Source organism: Melospiza melodia, chromosome 2, assembly GCF_035770615.1.
Source record: "Melospiza melodia melodia isolate bMelMel2 chromosome 2, bMelMel2.pri, whole genome shotgun sequence".
Classification (NCBI taxonomy): Eukaryota; Metazoa; Chordata; class Aves; order Passeriformes; family Passerellidae; genus Melospiza; species Melospiza melodia.
In genome coordinates this window covers 79,695,899-79,718,437 of record NC_086195.1, presented here as the reverse complement: position 1 = coordinate 79,718,437, position 22,539 = coordinate 79,695,899, and the positions used below count along the sequence as shown (strand labels likewise).

Here is a 22,539-nt window from a genome sequence, read left to right as displayed (position 1 = left end):
TCTCAGCCTGACGTAGGAGAGGTTCTCCAGCCCTCTGATCTTCATTGCCCTTCCCTGGACTTGCTCCCACTGGTGGTCTCCTGATCTGTGATCCCTCTCCAGGCTTGGCACACCTATGGACCAAAAAGGCTCTTCTTCCCTGGGACATGGGCCCCACAGGACCCCACCAGAGCAGGCTCCTCAAAGTGAGTGCCATCATCCAAGCAGCCCAACCACTGGCTGTGGCAACAGTTATGATTTCTTGACTTACCAGACTGGAGTGAACCTTTCAAGGCCCTTCCCTCTGCCAAACAGGACTGATGAAAAAGCTACTGGCAGGCCACAGATCCCTACAAGCACTCTTGGGATCTGCAGATAACCCCTGCAGATACAGCCAGGAGCAGTCTGAGGGGTATCACTGGTGTCAACAGGAGTAGATAACTAACTCCTGGCACTGGGTAACAGGGAGAGGACTGTACAGGGCCTGGCAGCCTCTCAGCAATGTCCCCAGTACAAAGAGGCAGGAGCACCATCCCTCTCTAGAGAGTGCTGGGTCAGCACATGGGCTCCTCTGAACCTCCCCGAAGGGAGCACCCACTCCTGTCTCCATCTCCTTGGAGCCTTTTGTCAGCTGCACTGGGGGTTACACGGGGAGCAGAGGGTGCTGCCCTCCTCAGCCCTGGCGTCTCACCCGATGTGAGAGCTCTGCCCTGCAGAGGGAGGGAGCAGTGCTGCAGGAACACCTCACACTCTGTGGAAAATCTCTTCTTCTTGCAGGCCCTTGCCATTGCAAGCTTCCATTCTTCTGCATTATTGCCCCTTCTCTGTTCCACATGTGCTGCTGGGAGGGTTTCTGGCTGTTTGGCTGCGGGTTCACTGCAGACTGCACTTGGAATCAGCCATCCAACCCCTCCTCAGCCTCCCTGATGCTGCACAGCCTCTCACCACCTGCTGCAGGAGCTTTCCTACCTGGGCATGCTTTCCCTGGCAGGTCTGCTGCCTGTCCCTGCCCCACCACCCCTGCAGCCTTCCTTACTCTATCAGTTTAACTACTTCCAGCAACAAAAGTAAGCTGGTAACTTCAGTATGTCACTTTTACTAAGTGCACCATTCAGAGTAAGCAAGGTGTGATGGTATGTGAAGATGTTATTTACACACCAATTACTTACTGACAAAAACCCTTAAAACAATTCAGCTGTATTAGTTTATAGATTGTTTCCTACACAGCCAAGATCAGAATGTTAGAAACACAGTTTTGCAGGACTTGACAATTTCAGATTGTCTGGCCATTCTGCATTAAGAAATCCAGGACTTACTTTTTGTTGGTGCTATTGCAAATTGAATTATTATTTCAGAGTATCCCCTGCCAAGCCTGCAGCGTGCTGTCTCACAAAGGTCTAACTCCACTGACAGCTGCCTTTCAAGCATGGTCCCCTCCTAAAGCAAACCTGCTGGGCCCTGACAAGGACCTGCTGAAACAATCCTCATCATCTCTCCTCTGAATCCTTGCAGCCAAGAGAAGACAGCAGCACTCCTCCCAGCCTGACCAGGCAGGGTATTGATTTGAGAAGCACCCACCAACACAGGGATGTGCCACTACTCACCGGCAGCGTCTTGTAGAGCTGGCACGGGATGCAAAAGGGAGGAATGCCAGTGTAGAATGTAGTTGGATACAGGTGACACTGAGGAATGCTCTCTATGTAACCACGATCTATGTACTGTACCTACAGGAAATGCAAAGCTTTCCTGAAATAATTCCTGAAATACTGAAGTGTAGTAAGGGAATGCATTTGCTTACAGCATTACTTTTATGGAGGAAAAAGAATAATGGTTCGATGGTAAGTGATGCGACAAAGGGAAAAAGCAAGAAAAGATTTAAAAAAGTGCTGTGGCAGGTAAGAAATTCAGTTTATAAACTTCTCTTGCAAGAATTGCTACCTTTTGTGAAATAACCAGTTTAAAATATAAAGGAAAAAAATTTGTGAATTAGGATCGATTTTTCAATCTGCATTCAAAAGTCAAGAGCAGACTCAACAGCTCAGGTAAGATGAACTGCTAATGAGAAGAAGGTTCTACACCTTTGCAGCAGAAAGAATTCAAAACAGACAGCCAATACTTTTTGGGTGGGGATTAGGGCAGGTATGGGATTCTAAACCTCATTGTTTTCAAAGCATTCCACAAATGGTAAGAACAGCAAAATAGAAAACCTAAAAGGGATTACTTACAGGAAATCAAGAGCAGCTTTTTACTTAAGAAAATTAATCATTACTAGGGAAACTACAGGAAAAACTGTGACAACTGAAATAGGTAAAAATGATATTTAAAATAAATGTAAAAATGAGGACAGCAGTCCACACTTTTAAGCAGAATGAACAACTGCAATGAAAAAATGTTAAATCCATTATTTATTTTACAGGATTGAATTACATACCTTTTTTAAACACACATATGCAGATACACATACACCCTCTCCCCTTACCCCATACAATCAAACTTACCTGCAGAGTACTACCGCTGACTTCCACAATTTTAGCTCGATACCACACAGTGTCTGATCCTCTTACAACACAGGCTTCTCCCTTCTTCCAGCAGTAGGGTATCAGGAGACCAAGGCCCTTGAAGGTATTTTGTATTTCAGCCATCAATTTGTTTAGCGCAGTTTCTTGGGAGAGGAGGTGAAATAAAAAAAGATATTAAGAATAGTCTCTAACATTCATGCAAAATATTTCCATCACTAAACTCCATCAGATGCAGATGACATGTATAAACAAACACATGTGCAGCTTTAAAATCTATTTCCCAACAGTGACACAATATGTATGTTCAATATCTAGTATATGCAGAAGAGTTGCTAACAGTAAACTGCATTTCCAATTCTGAAGCCATTAGAAATTCTGAATTCTCATCTCAGAAGAACTTGTAGAAGAGTCTGTAAATTCTGGAAGTGACACCTAGGCACCACTCTATCAGAGCAAAACAAAGCATGAACAAGACAACAACTCTCAAAGCACTGTTTTAGTGGTAGAACACCATGAAACAACACAGAAGAGGTGCCCAGAAGAACCTCTCCTGCTATGGTACAGCCTACAGCAAGAACTGCAGGAAGCACACACAGTCCTGTGCAAGTGGGGTTACTGTACTTTGAATTTCAAAGGTTTAGGAATAAAAATAGTTACATAATCTAGTAGTTAAATGCACTTGTAGAGCAAACAAGATAGAATTAATGTTCTCATACATAAATATTTCTCTAAAGCACAATATACTAACATGGAACTGAGGAGTGACACTGCATCAGTCAGAAGAAAATGAAATTCTTTCAAGCAACACAAACAGGAAACATTGTGAGATATAGAATGTATCACAATGCAAATAAAGAGCCTGAAGAAACTGTACTGAGCTTAAACTGCAGGAAAAAAAATACAGCAGTATCTGAGAACCAAGCTGACTTCCAAGAACCTTTATGACTGTATCTGCATCACTTTGAAGATAATTACTACATTTACTTGATCAGTCAACATTACAAAATAAAGCACTGGCTGCTTTACCCATTACAGCACAGAGAAGAAAGTCAAGTAATCTGCCTATCCAAGTGCTTTGGGTTTTTGGATTGCTTGGGAGGGTGGGAGGACAGAAAAGCTGATTTAAGGAGAGAATCCCTGCCCCTCACACCAAAGACATCACCTCCCAAGGGGAATCTTCCAGACCACATAGGTGTTCCAGCATAAAATCTGATACGCAAGAGCACTCAGATTCATAAATGTATTTTATTCTACATAAACTCACCAAATGATTTTGGTATTATATAAATAGTTCCATCACCTCCAATACAACTCACTACAGCCTGGAAAACTTTTGCTTCAGGAACAATGGGAGATTTATACACTTCCTCCATTTCTGGACGAGGCAGTGGCTCGTGCATTTTGAGTGATTTTTGTTCACTCTCTGAAATAGTGGTGTTTTCCTCTGGAACAGTCCTGCTTCTTTCATATGCAATTTTGGAATTACAACCATCCAGCTGTGTGTTCTCCTGCTCAAAATGTACTTCAAGATCTTCCTTGGAAACTAAACAAGCCCCATTGGCTTTACCAGTTCTAGAAGATTCAATCAAATATCAATGTATTAACTGACAGAAAACTTCAAAAGTGCAAAACTACAAAATAATACAAGTAACACACAGAAGTGGCAAAGGTATCTCAAAATACTGTCAAGCATCTCATCTACAAACTTAGAGAACTGCAATGTGCCATGGATACAATAAATAACATTATACTCATTATAAAACATTATAAGTAATTCCACTGAAGATGGAGTTCTGTTGCTAGAACTGTAGAACACAATCCAAATTTTTTGATTTTATTAGTTTTGTCAAATATGAACATCAGAGTCTGACAGAATACAAAAGAAAAGTATCCAAACCTTCTGTTTCTAAGAGCCAAACCCTGCTCAATAAGGTATTCAGAAGTGTCAGTCATTTTTCCTGTTTCATCTTTGCAAAGAATTTTCACTGGCAATGCACAACCCACAACATTTTCCTGGAAAAAATGGGAGAGCTGGACAACGTACAACAAATATGCATTTCCTCTAAACTACAGGCATATTTTTCATTTTATTGGTACTGACTGTCAATCAGACATCCTTGAACAACTGGTGCCCACATGAGAAGACAGAAATTTAGTTAATCCATATGACAGTTCCAATGATTTTACCAACTATTCTATCTACACATGACATTAAAAAGAGTTGTAGAGTAAAAGTTTGCTTTTCCTCTGAGCTTTTTTAATAGAATCAAGTGCCAAACACTTGTCTTACAGCAGGAGATTTAAACCCATGCATAAATGACTCCACTCATCACTGCTTTTATTTCCACACACACTGTAAAATATCACTGGCAGCAGATAACAGACACTGAACAAATCAAACCCTTCCAATAATCTTTTTTTTTAAACTGTGGAAGAGATAAATTACTAATGATATTCATACAGCACTGGATTAATTATTCCAGTCTCTGAGGCTTGAAAACTAGCAAAGTAGCTGCTGAAATAATTCTCATAAAAAACCTGAGCAGCTTGCTTATCTGTCCATAAAGGCTGTCAGCATCCAGTGATCCCAAAGATACATCTACTATTCAGTAATCAAACACATCAAAGATGAAGTTCTCTCCACACTGGGCAGCACTGCTCTAATGCTTCAGTGAATAACAAGAGTAAAGCAGAAAGAAGAAAGCACCTTTTCCCCCCAGAGCAAACAGCTATACAAGTTTTATTAATGATTTTTTGAAAGGTAAAATCTTCAGAAAAAAATCCAAATTAACAGACAGTATGACAGGAATTTTGTAAATACCACTGGTTTTGATTACAAACCTGTATGACTATCTTCACTTGTGCTCCAGTTAGGTAATAGGACAAGCATTCACACACTGTTGCTGTCCACTGCGTGCTTCCACCTGTGGGTCTAACATAGAGCAAATGATAACCTCTAGGTACAAAAGAAGTTGGCATCTCCTGAGTATAATCACCAACTCCTCCCTCTACCAAAAACTTGGCTTTTTTTCTAAACTGCCTAAACTGTTAAAAAAAAAAAAAAAAAAGAATCTCTACTACAGTCAAGAGTAACAAAATCATTATTAATTTCTGGATCTCTACAACCAGAAAAATTAAAAAACACAAACCCAGAATTTCAAAATGAGGAGGATCATGAGTTCTAGAAGTTATGACACCTGAAGTTATGACACCTGTCAAAACAGTCTAGAAAAGAGACCTTCTGTACTGTTTCAGGAAATCCAATTCATCTCAAATTCTGAGCCAAGGAAAGAAAGTATTCAATGAAATAGATCTGTTCACTATTTTGTAACTCAACCTATAAATATTATTTATTTCTACAGAACAATTTCTGCTTTACTACAATACAGTATAACCCTTAGAAAAAAACTCCAAACCTTAATTAATTAAATCACAGCCAGCACCCCACTTCTTTATTCAAAAAGCAAACCACATCCAAATCTTACATAATCCGTGCTAACAAAGGTACATCAGTTTCTATTGCTGCCACTCAGTATAAGGGAAAGGCTACCTTATTTCTGTCAGTGAACATTCCATTGCTAACATCCTGATGGTTTTCATGTTTTCCTCAAGTTTTCTTAGACAGCTGACCTCCACCGTTTTTTCAGCTCCAGAATCATAAAGTAGTACCTGTTACAGGCAAGAAACCACAAAACAGAAAAAACCTCCTCTCATGCTGTTATCTGTAAGAAATGATAACTCAAAGCATCCCTGTGGAGGTTAAAAAAAGTTCAAACATAACTGGGATTTAATAAATGCCTTTTGCACTGAACTACTTCACCACAACTCAAGCGACTACCACAGCACAGCAAAGGGACAAACCATACAAATGTGCTCAAAGGAGGTTAAACAACTTTACTGACTTTTTGGTAAACTAAGAAACACTGAAATAGCTCTCCCTCCACCCCCTGCTTTTTATTCTGATGGGGTTAAATAGCTGTTTGAAGGCTCCTGGGCTCAGAAAGCAGATGATGCAAACTGAAGTACACAAAGTCCCATCTCTGCTTCATACTAAAAAGAACCCTGGGCACAACCTCATGATCGATGAAAAAAAAAAATAATAGCAATCCAGTGCTGGATTACCTGTATGAGCAAAAAGCCATTCTTCCTTTAGAGACATCTAAGTATTCAATCACAAAATGCTTTTTCTGGTGCTCATTATTTTCAAACTGGTACAAAAGAACATGTTTCAAGCAGTGCTGTGTGAGGTTACTGTGGAAAGTGTTATAGCTACATGGCACAGTGCATCAGCATCAGTTTAGGGTTCATGCAACTGCCTGACTACATGTGATCCTGTGATGTTGCACTTGGTTCAACTGGCTCCCTCTTCTAACAAGGATCATTAAGTTTGAATTACTGTAACCCTCAGTTTCACACATCTGCTGGAATCTAAAATGAATTGTTAGACTATAGCCTGGGAATCTCTGCCATGTTCCAAACGGCAGTGCAAATAAAGAGTCAACCTCATGAGTCTTCCTCAACTACCAGATTCCCTGCTAAAGGCACCAGAAGTTTGACAAGACACTCAACTGATTTGCAGCAATGTACAGAATTAGTTAAACTCAACAAAAGCAAAAGGTTGTGAGAAAACATGAACACAGAAGAAAGAAACAAAGATTTGACCTTATTTTAATCAGTGAACGCTTTCAAGTTTAAAAATAAAAGTATGAGCCCTGTTAAGATAAGAGCTTTACCTCTGCACTTGTTTCAGAGACAATCCTGCTTATCTGACCTCTCTGCCACTGTCCCACATCGTGTACATAAACAGCACAGTGCATTTCCCTCTCCCACTTCACAGACTGTGGCTGGGATTCTCTGTAGATGGAAGCCATCTCCTCCTGTAATCTGACATTAAAAAAACCGTTTTTCTACTGATAAAATGTAATGCAGTAAATAAAAGGCTTATTCAGTCAGTATTTAACTAGCATACAGTGAAGCTGTACTGTTTTAACAGATGTACAGTGCTGCAGCTTTTCTTTCTGACATGTTAGAAATACATGAAATAGGAGTTACAAAACACATGCATGCTGATTAAAAGTCTGTAAACCTATCATGTTAACTTAGACACTGGAATTAATCTGAGCAATCCCGAGTGCTTTGTATGGCACTATTTGAAAACTGCACTGTTTTCTCTTGACAGTTTGAGAGTGTGATCCTCAATGTCATGACTACATAAATGGTACTTTACGCAGTTACAGCCATGAAAATTAAAAGATAAAAAATACATAAGCAACATGCACTAAATCATGACAGACTCTTCCAACTATTTCCAAAGAGTAGGCATGACTACCTAAATGATACCTAAATATCTACCAAAGGCAGGCTGATATACACTGTGTCTAGAAATTGTGTTCAAACTTCCTAACAGGGTACTGGAAACACTTTGAAAAAAAAAACCCTGCTACTACCACTAATAGGAAATTCTAAGACTTGGGATACAGGTTTTATTTGACCAGATTTCTAATGAGGGAATGGGAAGGAGAGAAGAAAGAGCAGGAAGATTTAATCTTTTTGGACACTGTTGCGTTCATCAGGCTCTAATACTTACTACAATAAAACTGATTTGAAATACAAGTGAGACCATAATTTGGAAACCACTTAATTTGGAATCAGAACTATTTAATAAGCCACAATATAGTGCCAACCTCTCTTCTGCTCCTATACTTTCCTCAACAAAGGGAAGTAAGTCAGCAGCCTTCAAGAAGTACACAGTATCAAATGCAACTCTCGTCAGAGTTTGTTCTAACTATACTTCACCACTTTGTAATAAGGACACTTTAACTAAAGTGAAGTTCTTTGAATTTCAGTACCTTTTCAATATACCTTCTGATGCCAGCAATTGTACAAAAATTTTACTAGGAGACACAACATGACTAATCCTCCCATCTAACTCCTTGTTACAAAGTGATCTGAAATCTCCTTCATCCACAGATTCCATATCTGTGGGAATAAAAGCTTCTGAGGTTCTAGAAATTTCTTCTAGAGGATCATCCCATATTTCATTAGGCTTTATTTCAGTTTTTTCAGTGTACCTGTAAAGAGCACAAAATAGTTAGAATAGAAAATCTAAACAGATTTTAAATGAAGTGAAAAGGCTCAACAACAAAATAACAGGAATTATTCACTGTGCAGAAAGTGAGTTGTAGCCTAGACAAGAACAGGGATAAGTGCTACTTCTGAAACACTAATGATAGTAACATTTTTATTCTCCTTCAGAAGGTATCCCTCTACATTCAGGGAAAACCAAGCCCATAAGAACAGAACATCTGGAGTGGGCCTCCTGCCCCACAGAATAAGGGACAAAGGCTTGGGGGGGGTCCATTCTAAAGCACAAGAAGAAAAGAAGGAAGGAGCAGCACGGATAAACCGCTGTGTCCTGACCCCAACGCCCTGGACTACTCCCTGCCTCCCTGAATGCTGAGTGTAACTCCAGGGCAGGAGAGGAATGGGAGATGCTTGGAATAAACTTGACCCTGGGAAAGGGGGAGGGTAGGTGCCATAAATCTTTGTCTTCTGTGTACCAATGCTCGAATTAGTAATTCAGTGTTTATGCTAATTAGTAATAGCTAAGTAAAACCAAGTCTGTTTTGCCTGCAACAGTACTTGGCAAGTGATTCCTTTATTTTGACCCATGAGTTTTCAAATTTCTTTTATTTTCTCCCCAGACCAACTGAAGAAGGGGAGTGAGTAAGGGATCATAAAATCCACCTTAATCAAGGGATCAGTGTTACACAACAACTTAGGGCAAAGGAATATACTCCCTTAAGTGAAGGCTGGCAGCAGGCATCTAAGTACAGGTGGGACACAACAAAATACCTTTGTGACAGGGAAAAAACAACTCAGCTGTTCAGGCTGCATAACTTACAAAAATCTTACTAAAAATTGTGACTATGACAGTATTAGAGTGTTACTAAGATTTAATAACATTTCTGAGCTAGGAGAGAAAATCCACTTACATGCTTCCTGCTAAAAAAAGCAAATTCAGGAATTTCCTTTTGGAATGAAAACTTCCCATTTAATGATATATTTCCATCAGTATTCAAAAATGATTAATTGAATATTAACTACAGATTTTCATGAATTATATAGCCCATGGATTATCTATTATACTTCCCAACTCTGCTGTCTTCCCAACCCTTCTGTTGCTGTCTGTTACCCAAGTGTTTTCTAGTAACAGATCTCCCAAAGGGGTGACTCACCATGCAGGTTTAAGACACAAATTCTTTTTCTTACTAAATGGGAATGGGAGCCTTAACAGTGAACACTTGGGCAAGATTTGGCACTTAGGGACACTACAAGTACAAGGCAAACATTTGATTTCAAGTTTTTTCACAGGTACAACTTCAATACATTAGTTAAGATTTAGTTTGAGAATTTAACTATTGAACTGCAGTTATACTCTAAAGTACACCAGCTGATGGATGAGATCTTAAATCAAGTTATCACATATGTGGTAAATTCCAGCCACAGGAGGTGACACACCAACACCAGTTTCAATACATAAATTATGTATTTCCAAATACTTTAAAAGTAATGCACAATGTATTTACCCAGGTATGTAGGATGCTAAGTCTTCCTCAACTAGCTGGCAGTTAATACTGAATTTTTTCCCATTATCAGCAGAGGCATTGAAGAGCTCAATAGACAAGACATTATTATCTAAAATTTCTGTGAATGAATAATATCAACATAATTAGTGCCAATCAATGACAGTGTGAAGACTCTGGTTTTAGAGCAATGACAAATAATGCCAAAAGACAGAATTCTCCAAAATTATGTTTGATGTACAAAATAATTGATTCTGAACACCAACAACATACAGATGCTCAGCTTTGCACATATGCATAAAATTAACTTAAAATACACCAATAATCACAAAATGCTTTTGTACAATGACTCCAACTGCTACACAATTCCATTTATCAAATGGGCTCCATATCATCATTTCACAAGGGCTAACAAGTAAGTAGCTACATATGAACAATATTGAGAAAAATCCTACTAAGACATATATGTGTTATCTGAAATTATTTTTCTTTTTCTTGGCAATATTTCAGAGCAGCAGCAATCACACTCCCAGATACCAATAAAGTCAGGAAACACCATGGACAGCTAGTACTTTTGGAAACAAGCCCACCTGAATAATCAGATTATTTATATCATGTAACATTGGTGTGGTCTGTAAGACAAAACATGAACAGAACTTTTGTTGCAAATTTTATCTGTTATGCCTCCTCCAATCAGAGGAGAGAGTTTAGATATTCTCACTCCAGTCTATCTCGAGCAGGTACAAACACAAGCATTTCAAATAAATACTATTTTAAATTTCAAAGTGATTGTTTCTACATTTGAGACAACTTAACAATATATAAATAGAAATTAATACACTCCTGGTAACTTACCAATAACTGAACACAACATAAGCTTATCTTCAGTCATTTCTTCAAATCTCTCCTTGGCTTCTCTGTTCCACTCATCTGCCCCTTTGAATGGCTCAATGCAAGCCAGCCTACACCTGATTGCCTGAAGAAAAACCCAAGATTATGCAACCAACATCACATACAGATCAAAATCATCTGATTATGACTCAATCACAGGCTTTGCTTTGCACTCATCCAAGACAGCAAGACCTTGGCTTCTGGTTCCACATTACCAGAGTCTGATTTAGTTCAAAATGATCCCTCCTTTCCCAGCAGCTGAGCATGAACCTCACAGTAAGAGACTTTCCTGCTGAAATACAAAGAGTTTAAATCTCTTTTTCTCCCTTTATGGTAAGGCATAGAACTGGTGCAGAGATCAGTAAAGATTATTGCACAGAAGTGATAAAAAAAGCCCATTGGTACCTTCAAGGAGTTAAAAAAAACCCCTACCAATATAAGAAGTTTCAAAGCATAATTGTGATTGGTAACCAGAAATATCAAATGAATAGCAAAGAAATTTGTGATAATTTTTTTTATTTGACACAAATACTTTGCCATTTTCTTTCCCAGTCAGTTTTCCTCCTTGTCAAAAGGGGGACACTCCAACCATCCCTCAAGTTAGAAACACACCAAATTTTAAAGGCAAACAAAAGTACATATAAAAACCCTCTCTTATTATGAGATTATAATTTAAAAAGAACACAAAATTTCATTTGGCTTATTATGGAAATAAATTTAGGTGAATAAATAAGCATGTATATATACACATTGTATATATACCTCTCCTGCAGTATGTATACTGCAGAGCAACATTAGATTTAATTTACACCTGAAAGATACAAAAAAAATTGAGTTTTCAATATGCACCCAAAACATTAAGTGAGACACTTCGTAATGGTGGGCAAAAATGAAGTTCCTTCACATTTTATTTATTTAATGTATTTCAGAAGGTGCACAATTCTCTCTTCCCCCTCTCATTCACTGAGATGTTGTTAATTTTGAGTGTTTAATCCAGGCATTTACCTTTTCTGGAAAGCTCAGGAACTCCTGTTTCACTCTGCGTATGTCTTTATGAGTTAAGTTTGCAATGTTGCCGTAGTCAACGTATTTTACCAGAACTTCCCGACAACTTGGCAGCCCTCCAAGGAAAACAACCCAAGATATTTTAACAAAAAATTAGGATTTGATACAGGTTAAAGCACCAGAATTTCAGAGTAGACCCCACATTCATGCCATATGATCGATCACCTTGTATAAATTTTTTAAAAATTTTTATACCCCAACCAAAATGCGTATTTTTCAGGAGCCAGTTCTTTCAGGTCCCTAAAAGGAGGGCCCTGGCATTTTAGCCCCCTTTGTGAGACACTGGGTCACTGAAAACATGCCAAGTTTTACAAACATGTAAGCAGACATGCTACACTGCCCACCTACAGGCAACACGGACTCAGCACAAGCACAGCCCCCCACTCCCTTTGGAATGACTTTGGAGAATTATGAACCAACACCAGACACACTCAGAGGTTGGCTGGAATAGCCAAAGCTGGGGTTCACACTGTAACAGCAAGAGAAATGCTACTTAAAATAATTCTGTAATAGAATTTCAATAATCCCTAGAGAATGGAATATGTTGCATCTCTGTTTAGAAAGAACAGGTGTATAAACCAGTCTGTTAATAGCAAAAGAATATGAATTAGTACTACTGACTTTATGAAGCTACCTGGTAGCATCATAATTCCCAGTAAAAATACTGGCTGGTTGTTACTGCTCATATCCAGCATGTGACTCTGACCTACTAGCACATCTGATTTTGCAACCTAGCATTAAAGAATTAGTACTTCACCTATAATCTGTGCTCTGTACCAATTCCCATCCTCCTGCTTTGCAATGCATGCTTGGCCTTCAACTGGGCAGAAAATTTCAAAGTTTTTACCATTCTCTTGTTTATATATCTCCTGAATTTTCTCTGGAAGAGCTAAAGATTCCACACTCTCTCTCTGAAATAAAAACAACAAACCACATGTACACACCAGTTTTTTTAATAGCATTTTTACTCTTTTAAGGGATAATTCTTTCAATAGTACTGTACTTTCCAGTCTTCCCTCCAAAATTAAAGTGGTCGTGAATACATAAAGTGAATTAAAGAGCCTAACAACTACTGAATAGTGCCCCATTCAATCAATTATAACCAGTAAAATATTGCACACCCACAAAAGAATGAATCATGTTACAGAACTGACAAAACCTTTCCAGGATTTTAAGAATTCCTGAATTTTAACTAGGCTGAATCAATGACTGTTGGAATTAATCTCACCTACTAATTCTAGGAATCCAACCACTGGTAACAACTGACAGAACTTAATAGAAGTTCTAGCTTATTTACTGTGGGCTACAAATAGCTCAACATTAAAATGTTTATTCACAGTTTAATCTGAACAGGCTTTACTTCTAAACTTACCAAGCGAAGATAGAAATCACTTGGACTATTAATGTGACAAACCACAACAAAGACCTCTTCTCCTTCCTGTGGAATATTTGGTGGACTGTACTGCAAGATGGTGCAGTTTTCCAACTGGCTGGGAAGCTGTAATTTAAACCTAAGGTAAACAAAGTGAAATTTTGAATAAAGTCAGTCAAAATGAACTGCAAACCAATCCTTTTATATTCAAATGTCAAATTTCCCATTACAAAAACCACAAAATGATCTTATAAAAATTACTTGATTCATACTTCTATGTATAGCTTAAACTTTCCTTCTTGCAGGTGGTGCAGTCAATTATCTGTAATGCTACTCCCAGCCAAATCAAACAGATCCCAGGCTCATTTCTGTGTGGTTTTCTGTCTGTGATAGACATCAAGGGCTTCTCATTTAGAGAGCCTATATTTCTTCACAAATTTTAAATATTTTGCCATTTTCTAAAATAAAGTTCCCTATCTAAATGAAGTCTGACTAGTGCAAATGAGTACAGCATGGTGCTCATTGGTGAAGGTGAAAAAGGAAATCAGCAGACACTGCTGAAGGTTAGTTAATATATAGTTAACACATTAACATATGGAACACTGCAAAAGCAACCAGCTTAGTAAACTTCACTTGGTAAGCATTATTCTGTTATCAGTTATGGCACAGAGGAGCAGGATCCAAAGGAAGACACATACCTTGCCAAATCTAAGAAAACCAAAGCATCCTTGAGAGACAGCGGTGTATTACTGCTTACTTCATTAAATGGAGGTTTTCTCAGATCCACAATGAGAACACCATCCTCTTCTCTAAATATCATCATTGAAACAACTTTGTTATTTACCATTTCTAAAAATTTTGTCTTTGCCTCCTCTCCCCAACCTTCATCCTGGATTAGAAAGAAAAAGTTACTGAGGATGTCAGAGAATGTTAAAACAAAAAATACAAACAAAATAATTAAAAGATAGATAAAGTAAATGCAAGGAAGAAAGCACAGATGCATCTGAACAGATTACATACTGAACATGGTCAGACTTGTCTAGTCTACAGCCAGGACAGCACTGAATGGAATTCTTTCATGATGGATTAGTATGTGTATTAAACTGCATAAAACTGAATCAGGCCAAAGGACTGCAGTTTCTACCATGTTTCTTCTGGAGATCCCCTCAGATTGTTTTGATACATTAACCAGAATCATCTCACCTGTTTCATTTCATGACTTCCCTATGAATTGAGAGAGCAGAAATATAAGTTTGTCTTCTTGTGTCTTTACACAAATACACAAACTGATCTGATCAATTTACACACTGCTACTCTCCACAGCATCCTCTGTAACATTTTATCTACCTTGAAAAAGCCTGTCTGAATTTGTTTCTCTGGGATCAAGTTAATGCATTTCTCATTTGATACTGCAAATCTGTACCTCTTAGGAACAGAGAAAACTGAGAGTACATATAAGGAAGGCACTTTATCTACACTTGAGAAAATTGTTTCAGAACTTTCCTATTTAAAATTACTTCAGTCAACATCAGACTGGTAAAAACTCCTCAAAACTGACCAACAGTTAATACTGCCAGAAACGCAGAGCTGTATTGGACTTAGCTCATTTCCATGTGAAGGTGGCAATAAAGCAAGCCTAATAAAAAGTGCATACTGAAGGAAATAATACTGCTATATATGTGCCTTTTTTGGTAATAGAATAAAGGTTGGCAGTACTTTATTTGTGATTATACTGAAAGAGAATAAATAACACTTTACAATAGTGGCAAAAATTTTTAAGTAACAAGTACAATCTCTGAAGGGATTATCTTAATTTTTTTTAAGAAGCCATTTATTCTTTGTTTGGATGACATTTGAAAGTTACTATTTGCATAGTTACCAGACAGACACAAAAGAAGAGGATCAATTTTGCAATTACTTTTTAAACTTCACAGAAGAACATGTCTCAAGTATGAGCAGTGAGATTTAAGCCTGAAATATACATTTGTAGCCTCACAGGCTTTTTAAGGCAGACTGCTATAAGCTTTCATTTCTTTTCCAATGAAAGCAATGCAACACATCTTTTTACAAGAGAATTCAACTTTAAAAAATAAACCCTGTACTCTTCGGTTTTCTTCTGTTTATATTGGAATAAAATAATTTTAAATTCCATATTTACATTCTTTAACAGAAACCTTAAGAAGAAGGTCCTGAAATACTTCAAGCAGTTTGTACTTACTTCATTTTTGGGAACAACATCCTTCAGTGAACACCGTACTGCTAAAGGTGGAATGGCTGCAAGCTCTGCCTCAATGTGCTGGTCAGGCTTCCTCACAAACAGACAAATGTCATGGGTTTCAATAGTTTGCAGAGTAGCAGGATCAGGCCTTTCAGTGGGATCACATCTAATGGCAATGGGAATAAATGCAGCACTAGCTTAAAAGCAAAATACTCCAAATCCAATGCCTAAAACTCCCCAAACCAAACCCCAGACTTTTAAGTTATTATTGCAGTAATTGGCATAATGTCATGTCCATAAAACAGAATTTTAAAGTCTCATTGAAATGCATTTTTTTAAAGCATTTAGTACTTACATGCTCATGAGTTTGCTTTTGCAATTCATGTCTCAGTTAAATATTTTAATGTATGCAGGCTTGTTCACTTGTGCACTTAAATACAGTGCCACTTTTTTTGTTTTGAGGGGAATGTGTATGAAGAGAATACCCGAGCCATTTGGGTATCTGGTTTTCCACCTATGTGAATTTGAGGAAGGACTTGTTTCTCAGAAGAGATCTTGAATAACAACAGTAAAGACAACTGCAGACAAAACTCCTTCTTTCCACAAACATACCCTGAGAAAATCAGAACTACAGAGCTTCCAAAATCAATCAGGAATACTTTCAGCAATGCAATATCACACACTTGGTATCTTATTGGACCACAAAGCTTCTTCCTCTGATTTTTACTTTCTACAGGAATTAGTTCAGTGATAGTTCCACGGCACCACATTCCAGTTTCCTTACTCTTAATGAAAGTTCTAGCACCTATATGGAAGCAAATACAAAAGGACTAAATTCAGTATTTTAAAGTATTTCACACCAAAACTATTATTACAGTTCTGCATAATGCTCCCCTATCCCCATCCTCCACACAGGTAATCAAAGTGCTACTGCTACAATGAAGACACAAAGACTGTAAATCTTGTCTCTGTAGCCACCAGAAGTTCCTCTCACATTCATTCACACAGTGTCTTTAAGGCTATCAGGTGCTTGGCTTGTATCAAAAAGTAATTTCTGGTAAACCTTCTGTAGTTCTGAGTAAAGTGGCAAAAATCCCACTGACATATTACATACTTTTTATCAGTTTTCTAAACACATTATGGAAGTGGGTAACATCATCAACATGTGGGCTAGGAAATAATTTTAATGATTTAAGAATGTATTATTGTCTTTCATCTTCCTTTCTAGAATAGTTGCTGTTCAGTCAGTAACTTTAATAGGACTGCTTTACCACATAAAGGAGTGGGAGGGAGGAGAGAAAAAAGAAAGAATATGATACTAAGGAAGGTATATTGCAAGGTAGTATTTTAAGCTGTGTAGACCTTTAGAAATTAACAGTTTACCTAGTTCCAAAATGTCTGAAGGCAAGAGATAGGAACTCTTACTACAGCAGAAGTCTTCTAATTTTGTCTGCAAAGCAAATGCTTCTTTCTTCTGTGAATATCTCCGAACATAGAAATGGCACGGATTTATAACATGGCTTACCAACACCAATTCTGTCAAACCTGAGTAAGACATAACAAATTATCAAACACTCTCCAGATATTATCAGGCATATGATTCAGTTTATGTTGCATTAATCATGATAATATTACATCTAACAGATTTTAATCTGACAAGTCTGTTCATACTTGTTTTCAAACTATTACCATGTTTGCTTCCTGATGGAATTTTTCTTCTGAACTACCTCCCTTATGCTCCAAAACAAAACGCTGTCTCACAAAGTGGTAGCCTGAATTTAAGGGGGTAATTCAGAGTTTTTATTCCCTCTAACAAAGACATAGAAAGCAAATTAGAGATTAAGACTTCTACTTTTAAGAACAGGTATGCTAAGCACTTTCCTATAGTTAGTGTTAGTGCACAAAGACCAAGGAACTAGCCAAGAGATGACCCTATGTAAGACAGGATTTGTGACTAAACATCCAAATCCTCTGTACTGCAGGCACCTCCCTCCACTAGGGATGCAAAAGACAGCTTTCTCTTTCTGAAGCCACTCAACAAAGGTTGTTAATGGATCAGAAAGTTTTGGAAGCCCCACAACCCAATTCTTACAAGAGTATTTTATACCTGCAAAGAGTGGACAACCTCATCTAGACTGAATGTCACCTGCATGACTGATCAGGGCACACCAACCAGACAAACTTGCAACATCCTGGACCTGGAGCACTGCCACCTCTGAACTGCAACACATCACGGGTGAAAGACTACACAGAATCTAGCACCTGAAACAATCCAACCAGGTATCCCGGACCGCGCTTCCAAGTTTAGGAAATGCTACATCCAGAAGAGATGCAAGATTTCTCTTGGCCATTTCCAGTGTAAAAGATGGCACCTGAACAAGAAGTCTGAATGACTTAGATGATTTCCCCTATAGGGACACAGCCTCTTTTGGATCACCCCTGGCCATCATCTTCAAGAGTGATGAGTCAGCTACCTTTTCTTACATACAGAACTATGGAATTATTAAGGCTGGAAAACACCTCTAAGACCCTGAGCACCTCCTGCCCACCAGCCTGGCAGGCTCTGCTGGACCTCCTCCTGTGTGACAGTGACTTTCAGTACCACAAGGTCCAATACTGAACACAGTACTCCAGATTCAGTCTTCTGACAGAGGGGAAGGATTCCTTCATGGACTTGACAGCTACACTCTTACTAGTACAATCCAGGGAGAACCAGACAAGCCGAGTAACCTAGCTGTTCCTGCCAAATATCATAGGACAATGGCCTGAGAGAATATTCAAGAAGCTGAGGTAACTGACAGAAAAGAATTCCACAGGAGCCAATGACAGAAACTCTTACAAGTCACAATAAATCATCGTTTAACAGATAGTGCTTCTGACCGTCTTTGGAGAGCTTGTGATAAAGTTTTCAATAAGCTAAACAGGAGAACAAAAAAACCCTCAAAAGAACTGAAACAGACACCATTAAAGAACTTGCATGAGCCAAACACACAGCATAATACAAGTCTCAAAAAGTGGATCACACTCAGCAATGGAACACAGAAAGCATGAGGTACTAAGACACTTGCCTTCCAAGTCATCTTCAAGTATTTCTTCTATTATGACATCAGGTGTTTCTTCCTGGTCATCAAGGATAAGAGTGTCTTGCCCATTATCTTCACTGTATTTGGGAAAAAATTTATTTGGAAACAAATTAACACAATTCAGTCTGTTTTTAGAAAAGCGCAAGTCAAAGCAGAGCTTTTATTAAGAATGCATCACTATGTCAAAAAAATGCCTCCTAAGACCTGCTGGAAATAAACTGAATTGCACTTTTTAATACCAAGACAAGAAATAACCAGTACTATAACTCTGAATCCTAGGAAGAATTGTCACAGACACAGTACATATACTTGGGCACAGCTTACTGCAAGAGATACCCCCCAACCTACATGATCAGAGACCACAAGTACAAATACTAACTATTTGAAAACAATGCTCATAATGTGATAAGATAGCTCAAGTTGAAAACAAAAGGCATATCAGATGCTTTTGTACTACCAGATACTACTCACTCTCATGTGTAGGATTTTCAAATATTACAGTATGCAACAAATCTCTTTTAGCATATTCATTGTTATCTACAACAGCCCTAACAGCAACTCCATTCCATTTTTTCAAGTATTAGTCAAAGACCACAGAAACAAACAAACAAACAACAAAAACAAACAAAAAGTCCCTAAACAAAATAAAAGCAACTGTAATTTTGAAAATAAAAGGGTTTTCTTTGTTAATCTTAAGGATTTTTTGGCATTTGACACAATCTGTATTTAGACCATGAACTGGAAACACTACGAATTTCAGTACTTGCTGTTCATTAGAGATTCATTTAGATGCATTTTCATGTGCTGAAATGATGAACATCTCTATTACATGCAGGACAAACACAGCACCCAGGGAGACAGTTTGGTGGTTGCCTTGGCAGTGTTAGGTTTACAGTTGGACTCCAGGACCTTTTCCAGCCTAACTGGTTCCATGGTCAAATCATTAAGTGCCAACCAAAGTTGAAAAGTAAACAGTGTAAATGAATTCTGGATAACTTAGGTGATTCAGCAAAATATACTAGGGCAAAACACAAGCAAAACAAAAATGTCAGAACTGAAACACAAACTGAACTGACTGGAATGCTGATTGAAATATCAGCATATAAAGATTTGTTTTGCTTCAATAAAATCTTAGAATTCCATAAGCACCTACAGTTTTTTTTATTTGGTCTCCAATAAGCACTTAACCACTAGAGGAGGTAAATTACTACACCTATTCTCTTTCATTAAAAAATACTTACTTCCTTGTCATTCCCTGTTTAATCTCTCCCAAATTTTCTAATGAAGATGTAATCTCAAAAGTGTTCAGGAACAATCTCAACAGAAGAGAACAAACATTATAGAGAGTTACAAGAATACCTAAATCACTTTGACAGTTTGAGACCTATGGTGTTTTTCAGCACAATACTCATGGAGGGGCAAAGTAAGATTAATTACCTACTCTAGTTTATTTGTTCCTACAAAAACCAGATTTGGCTGCTCATTTGTCTTCATGTTCATATTTAAAAACTCTTGTTTTATGCTTTCACCCTCATGCACAGAGTACTGCAGCATTCACCCAGTTTCATCATCTAAACTCAGTTTAGTTCAATATATTATTCTGCACAGAGACAAAGAATTTTCTTTCCTTTGTAAAGAACAAAACTTTAACTCAAGCCCAAAATGTATGCTTCTGTTCATTGCTACACTATTAACTATTAACTATTTTCCTTACCAATGAAAACCAGAAAAATCTTTTAAGCACTTTTACATTTAAACTAATGGAACTGTGAATGTAACTTAAATAAATGCCTTAACTCTTCTATCCAGTTTTAATTAATGAAAACCAAAATGTAAGTAGTATTGAACAGTTGTCTGGGCTTCTCTCCCACTGCCCCTTCAGGAAAGTATCACTCTTTCTTCTACAACATTTTATGTCTACAGCATGTGTCTCAACTTCTATGCATTTCCTACTTGTGGTTTTTTTCACCTTTGGTGAAATTTTGGAGTGGCACAAGGTACATAACGCCTTCAGAGCTATCCTTCATCAGGTCTCCTTTATCCTCTGTTTAGCTGAAGTTCTCAAAAAGTTTTCCAATGAAAAAAAAATTGGATTTTGTTGTTTCAGCTTTCTTTTAAATTGGGAGAGTTTACCATTATGCATTTAAACAGGCATCTCTGAAATTGCCATTCATCACTCACAGTATCTTCAAACCAGGGACCTTGTAGGTAGGGCCTAAGTTTTCTAAAACAGGGTTTTATAGATTGCTTTATCCATGTTCTAACTCAAGAACTCAACTAACAAGACAGGAGGGGTCCTAATTTTTGTCTCATGTTGGAACAACCCACCCAGGGATTGGCGGAGTCACCATCCCTGGAGACATGGGGCTAACAGAGCTGGGGCTGTTCTGCCTGGAGAAGGCAAGGCACCAGGGAGATCCTACAGCACCTTCCAGAAACACAGGCACACACAGATTTTCTAGAGCCTCCTGCAACAGTTTAAAACCATTACCCCTTGACCAAAGGGAATGTTGATTCAGAGTAGATAAAAGGAATTTCTTACACTAAGAGTGGTGAAGCAGCAGAACAAGTGGCCTGGAGAGGTGGTAAATGCCCCATCCCTGGAAAGGTTTAAGGTCAAGACTGGATGAGGCTCTGAGGAACCTGATCTAGCTGAGGATGCCTTTGCTCACAGGAGGACACTTGGGCTATACAACCTTTGAAGGTCCCATTCAAACCAAACCATTCTGTGACTGTGACTTAAGACATGTAGATACTACACTTGAACACATGGCAAAGGCAGAGCTGGTAGTGTTAGGTTAATGGTTGGACTCAGTGATCCTAACAGCCTGTCCCAACCTAAATGATTCTGTGATCCTACAAAAACTGTCTGCATTTACCATGTAAATAATCAACTTGCTCAGCCTCATTTCTCTGTGCCAGTCAGAATCACACCCCCCACTCTATTCCCTGAGAGGTTCCACATCCTGAAATGTAACAGGAGCTTGTCCCAAGATGTTCCAAAGGAGCACCATCTTTGTCCTGTCCCTCCATTTTCCAGTGTGGCCTTTATGCACTAGGAACTGCAGCACTCTTGGCCAGCCTTATGACCAAGCTGCACAGGGTCAGGTGTACCTCAGCTGTGACCTTTCTTACTCACTTCTCTTACAGAAATCATCAGTGGCTTCCAGTGAGGACAGCATGGCAACTGGGATTTTCCACAACTTTCTTTAGACACCAGCAGTCCAAAAAGCATTTTACGTTTCATGAAGGTCAGAAACTGACTCACTAAAAAAGTAATTAAGCCCTTATTCTCCCAATTTATTTCCATTTGTAAGGAAAGGAGGATTTCAGGAGTGGCAGAAGTCTGTCAAGGTTTTTTAAAATGCATATGTATTTACCTATATTTCAGCAAATTGTACGTGTTTGCTCTCCCATGCCTCACATAAAGGCTACTGCCTACTTTTAATGAAGAGTTTATACTTACGCCTAAAGTAGTTTTTCAGTCAACTGCAAGTGAAGAAGCTCAACTTCTGTTGTTTAACTATCCCATGAACAGTTTTTGGAATTAAGATAACCCATGCCTCTTTTTACCTCCCTGTACATCTCCCACTCCAGTCATTTACCTTGAAAGTATTTTGTCCTTTAAATTCTTCACTCTTGAGAGCTCAGTCTCCACTGGCAACTTCAAGTCATAAATAATCTGAAATGAAGAAGTACAATCTTAGCTTCCAGTAAATAGGAAGCTATACAAGCACTTATTATCTATAGCATGACACCTTAAATTTTATGGTCAAAACCCCAAGAGTTTAGCCAACAGCCAATTCTCAAATATGTCTCTTGCCTT

At 38.3% G+C, this 22,539-nt stretch overlaps 1 protein-coding gene across 1 annotated transcript in view; it reads right to left on the bottom strand.

Annotated features, from left to right (window-relative positions):
* Nucleotides 1–22,539, bottom strand: part of RNF17 (ring finger protein 17) — a 38,964-nt gene that overhangs the window by 7,728 nt on the left and 8,697 nt on the right. The window contains exons 9-28 of the mRNA XM_063150475.1: nucleotides 22,319–22,395; nucleotides 19,955–20,029; nucleotides 18,699–18,790; nucleotides 17,014–17,175; nucleotides 16,243–16,435; nucleotides 15,631–15,796; nucleotides 14,111–14,301; nucleotides 13,413–13,551; nucleotides 12,798–12,951; nucleotides 11,981–12,096; nucleotides 10,940–11,060; nucleotides 10,088–10,205; nucleotides 8,348–8,569; nucleotides 7,232–7,382; nucleotides 6,049–6,167; nucleotides 5,340–5,430; nucleotides 4,396–4,511; nucleotides 3,763–4,070; nucleotides 2,478–2,641; nucleotides 1,584–1,703 (exon numbers count right to left, since the gene is read on the bottom strand). Coding sequence (XP_063006545.1) covers nucleotides 1,584–1,703; nucleotides 2,478–2,641; nucleotides 3,763–4,070; nucleotides 4,396–4,511; nucleotides 5,340–5,430; nucleotides 6,049–6,167; nucleotides 7,232–7,382; nucleotides 8,348–8,569; nucleotides 10,088–10,205; nucleotides 10,940–11,060; nucleotides 11,981–12,096; nucleotides 12,798–12,951; nucleotides 13,413–13,551; nucleotides 14,111–14,301; nucleotides 15,631–15,796; nucleotides 16,243–16,435; nucleotides 17,014–17,175; nucleotides 18,699–18,790; nucleotides 19,955–20,029; nucleotides 22,319–22,395 — 2,895 coding nt within the window. The remainder of the gene's footprint in view (nucleotides 1–1,583; nucleotides 1,704–2,477; nucleotides 2,642–3,762; nucleotides 4,071–4,395; nucleotides 4,512–5,339; nucleotides 5,431–6,048; nucleotides 6,168–7,231; nucleotides 7,383–8,347; nucleotides 8,570–10,087; nucleotides 10,206–10,939; nucleotides 11,061–11,980; nucleotides 12,097–12,797; nucleotides 12,952–13,412; nucleotides 13,552–14,110; nucleotides 14,302–15,630; nucleotides 15,797–16,242; nucleotides 16,436–17,013; nucleotides 17,176–18,698; nucleotides 18,791–19,954; nucleotides 20,030–22,318; nucleotides 22,396–22,539) is intronic.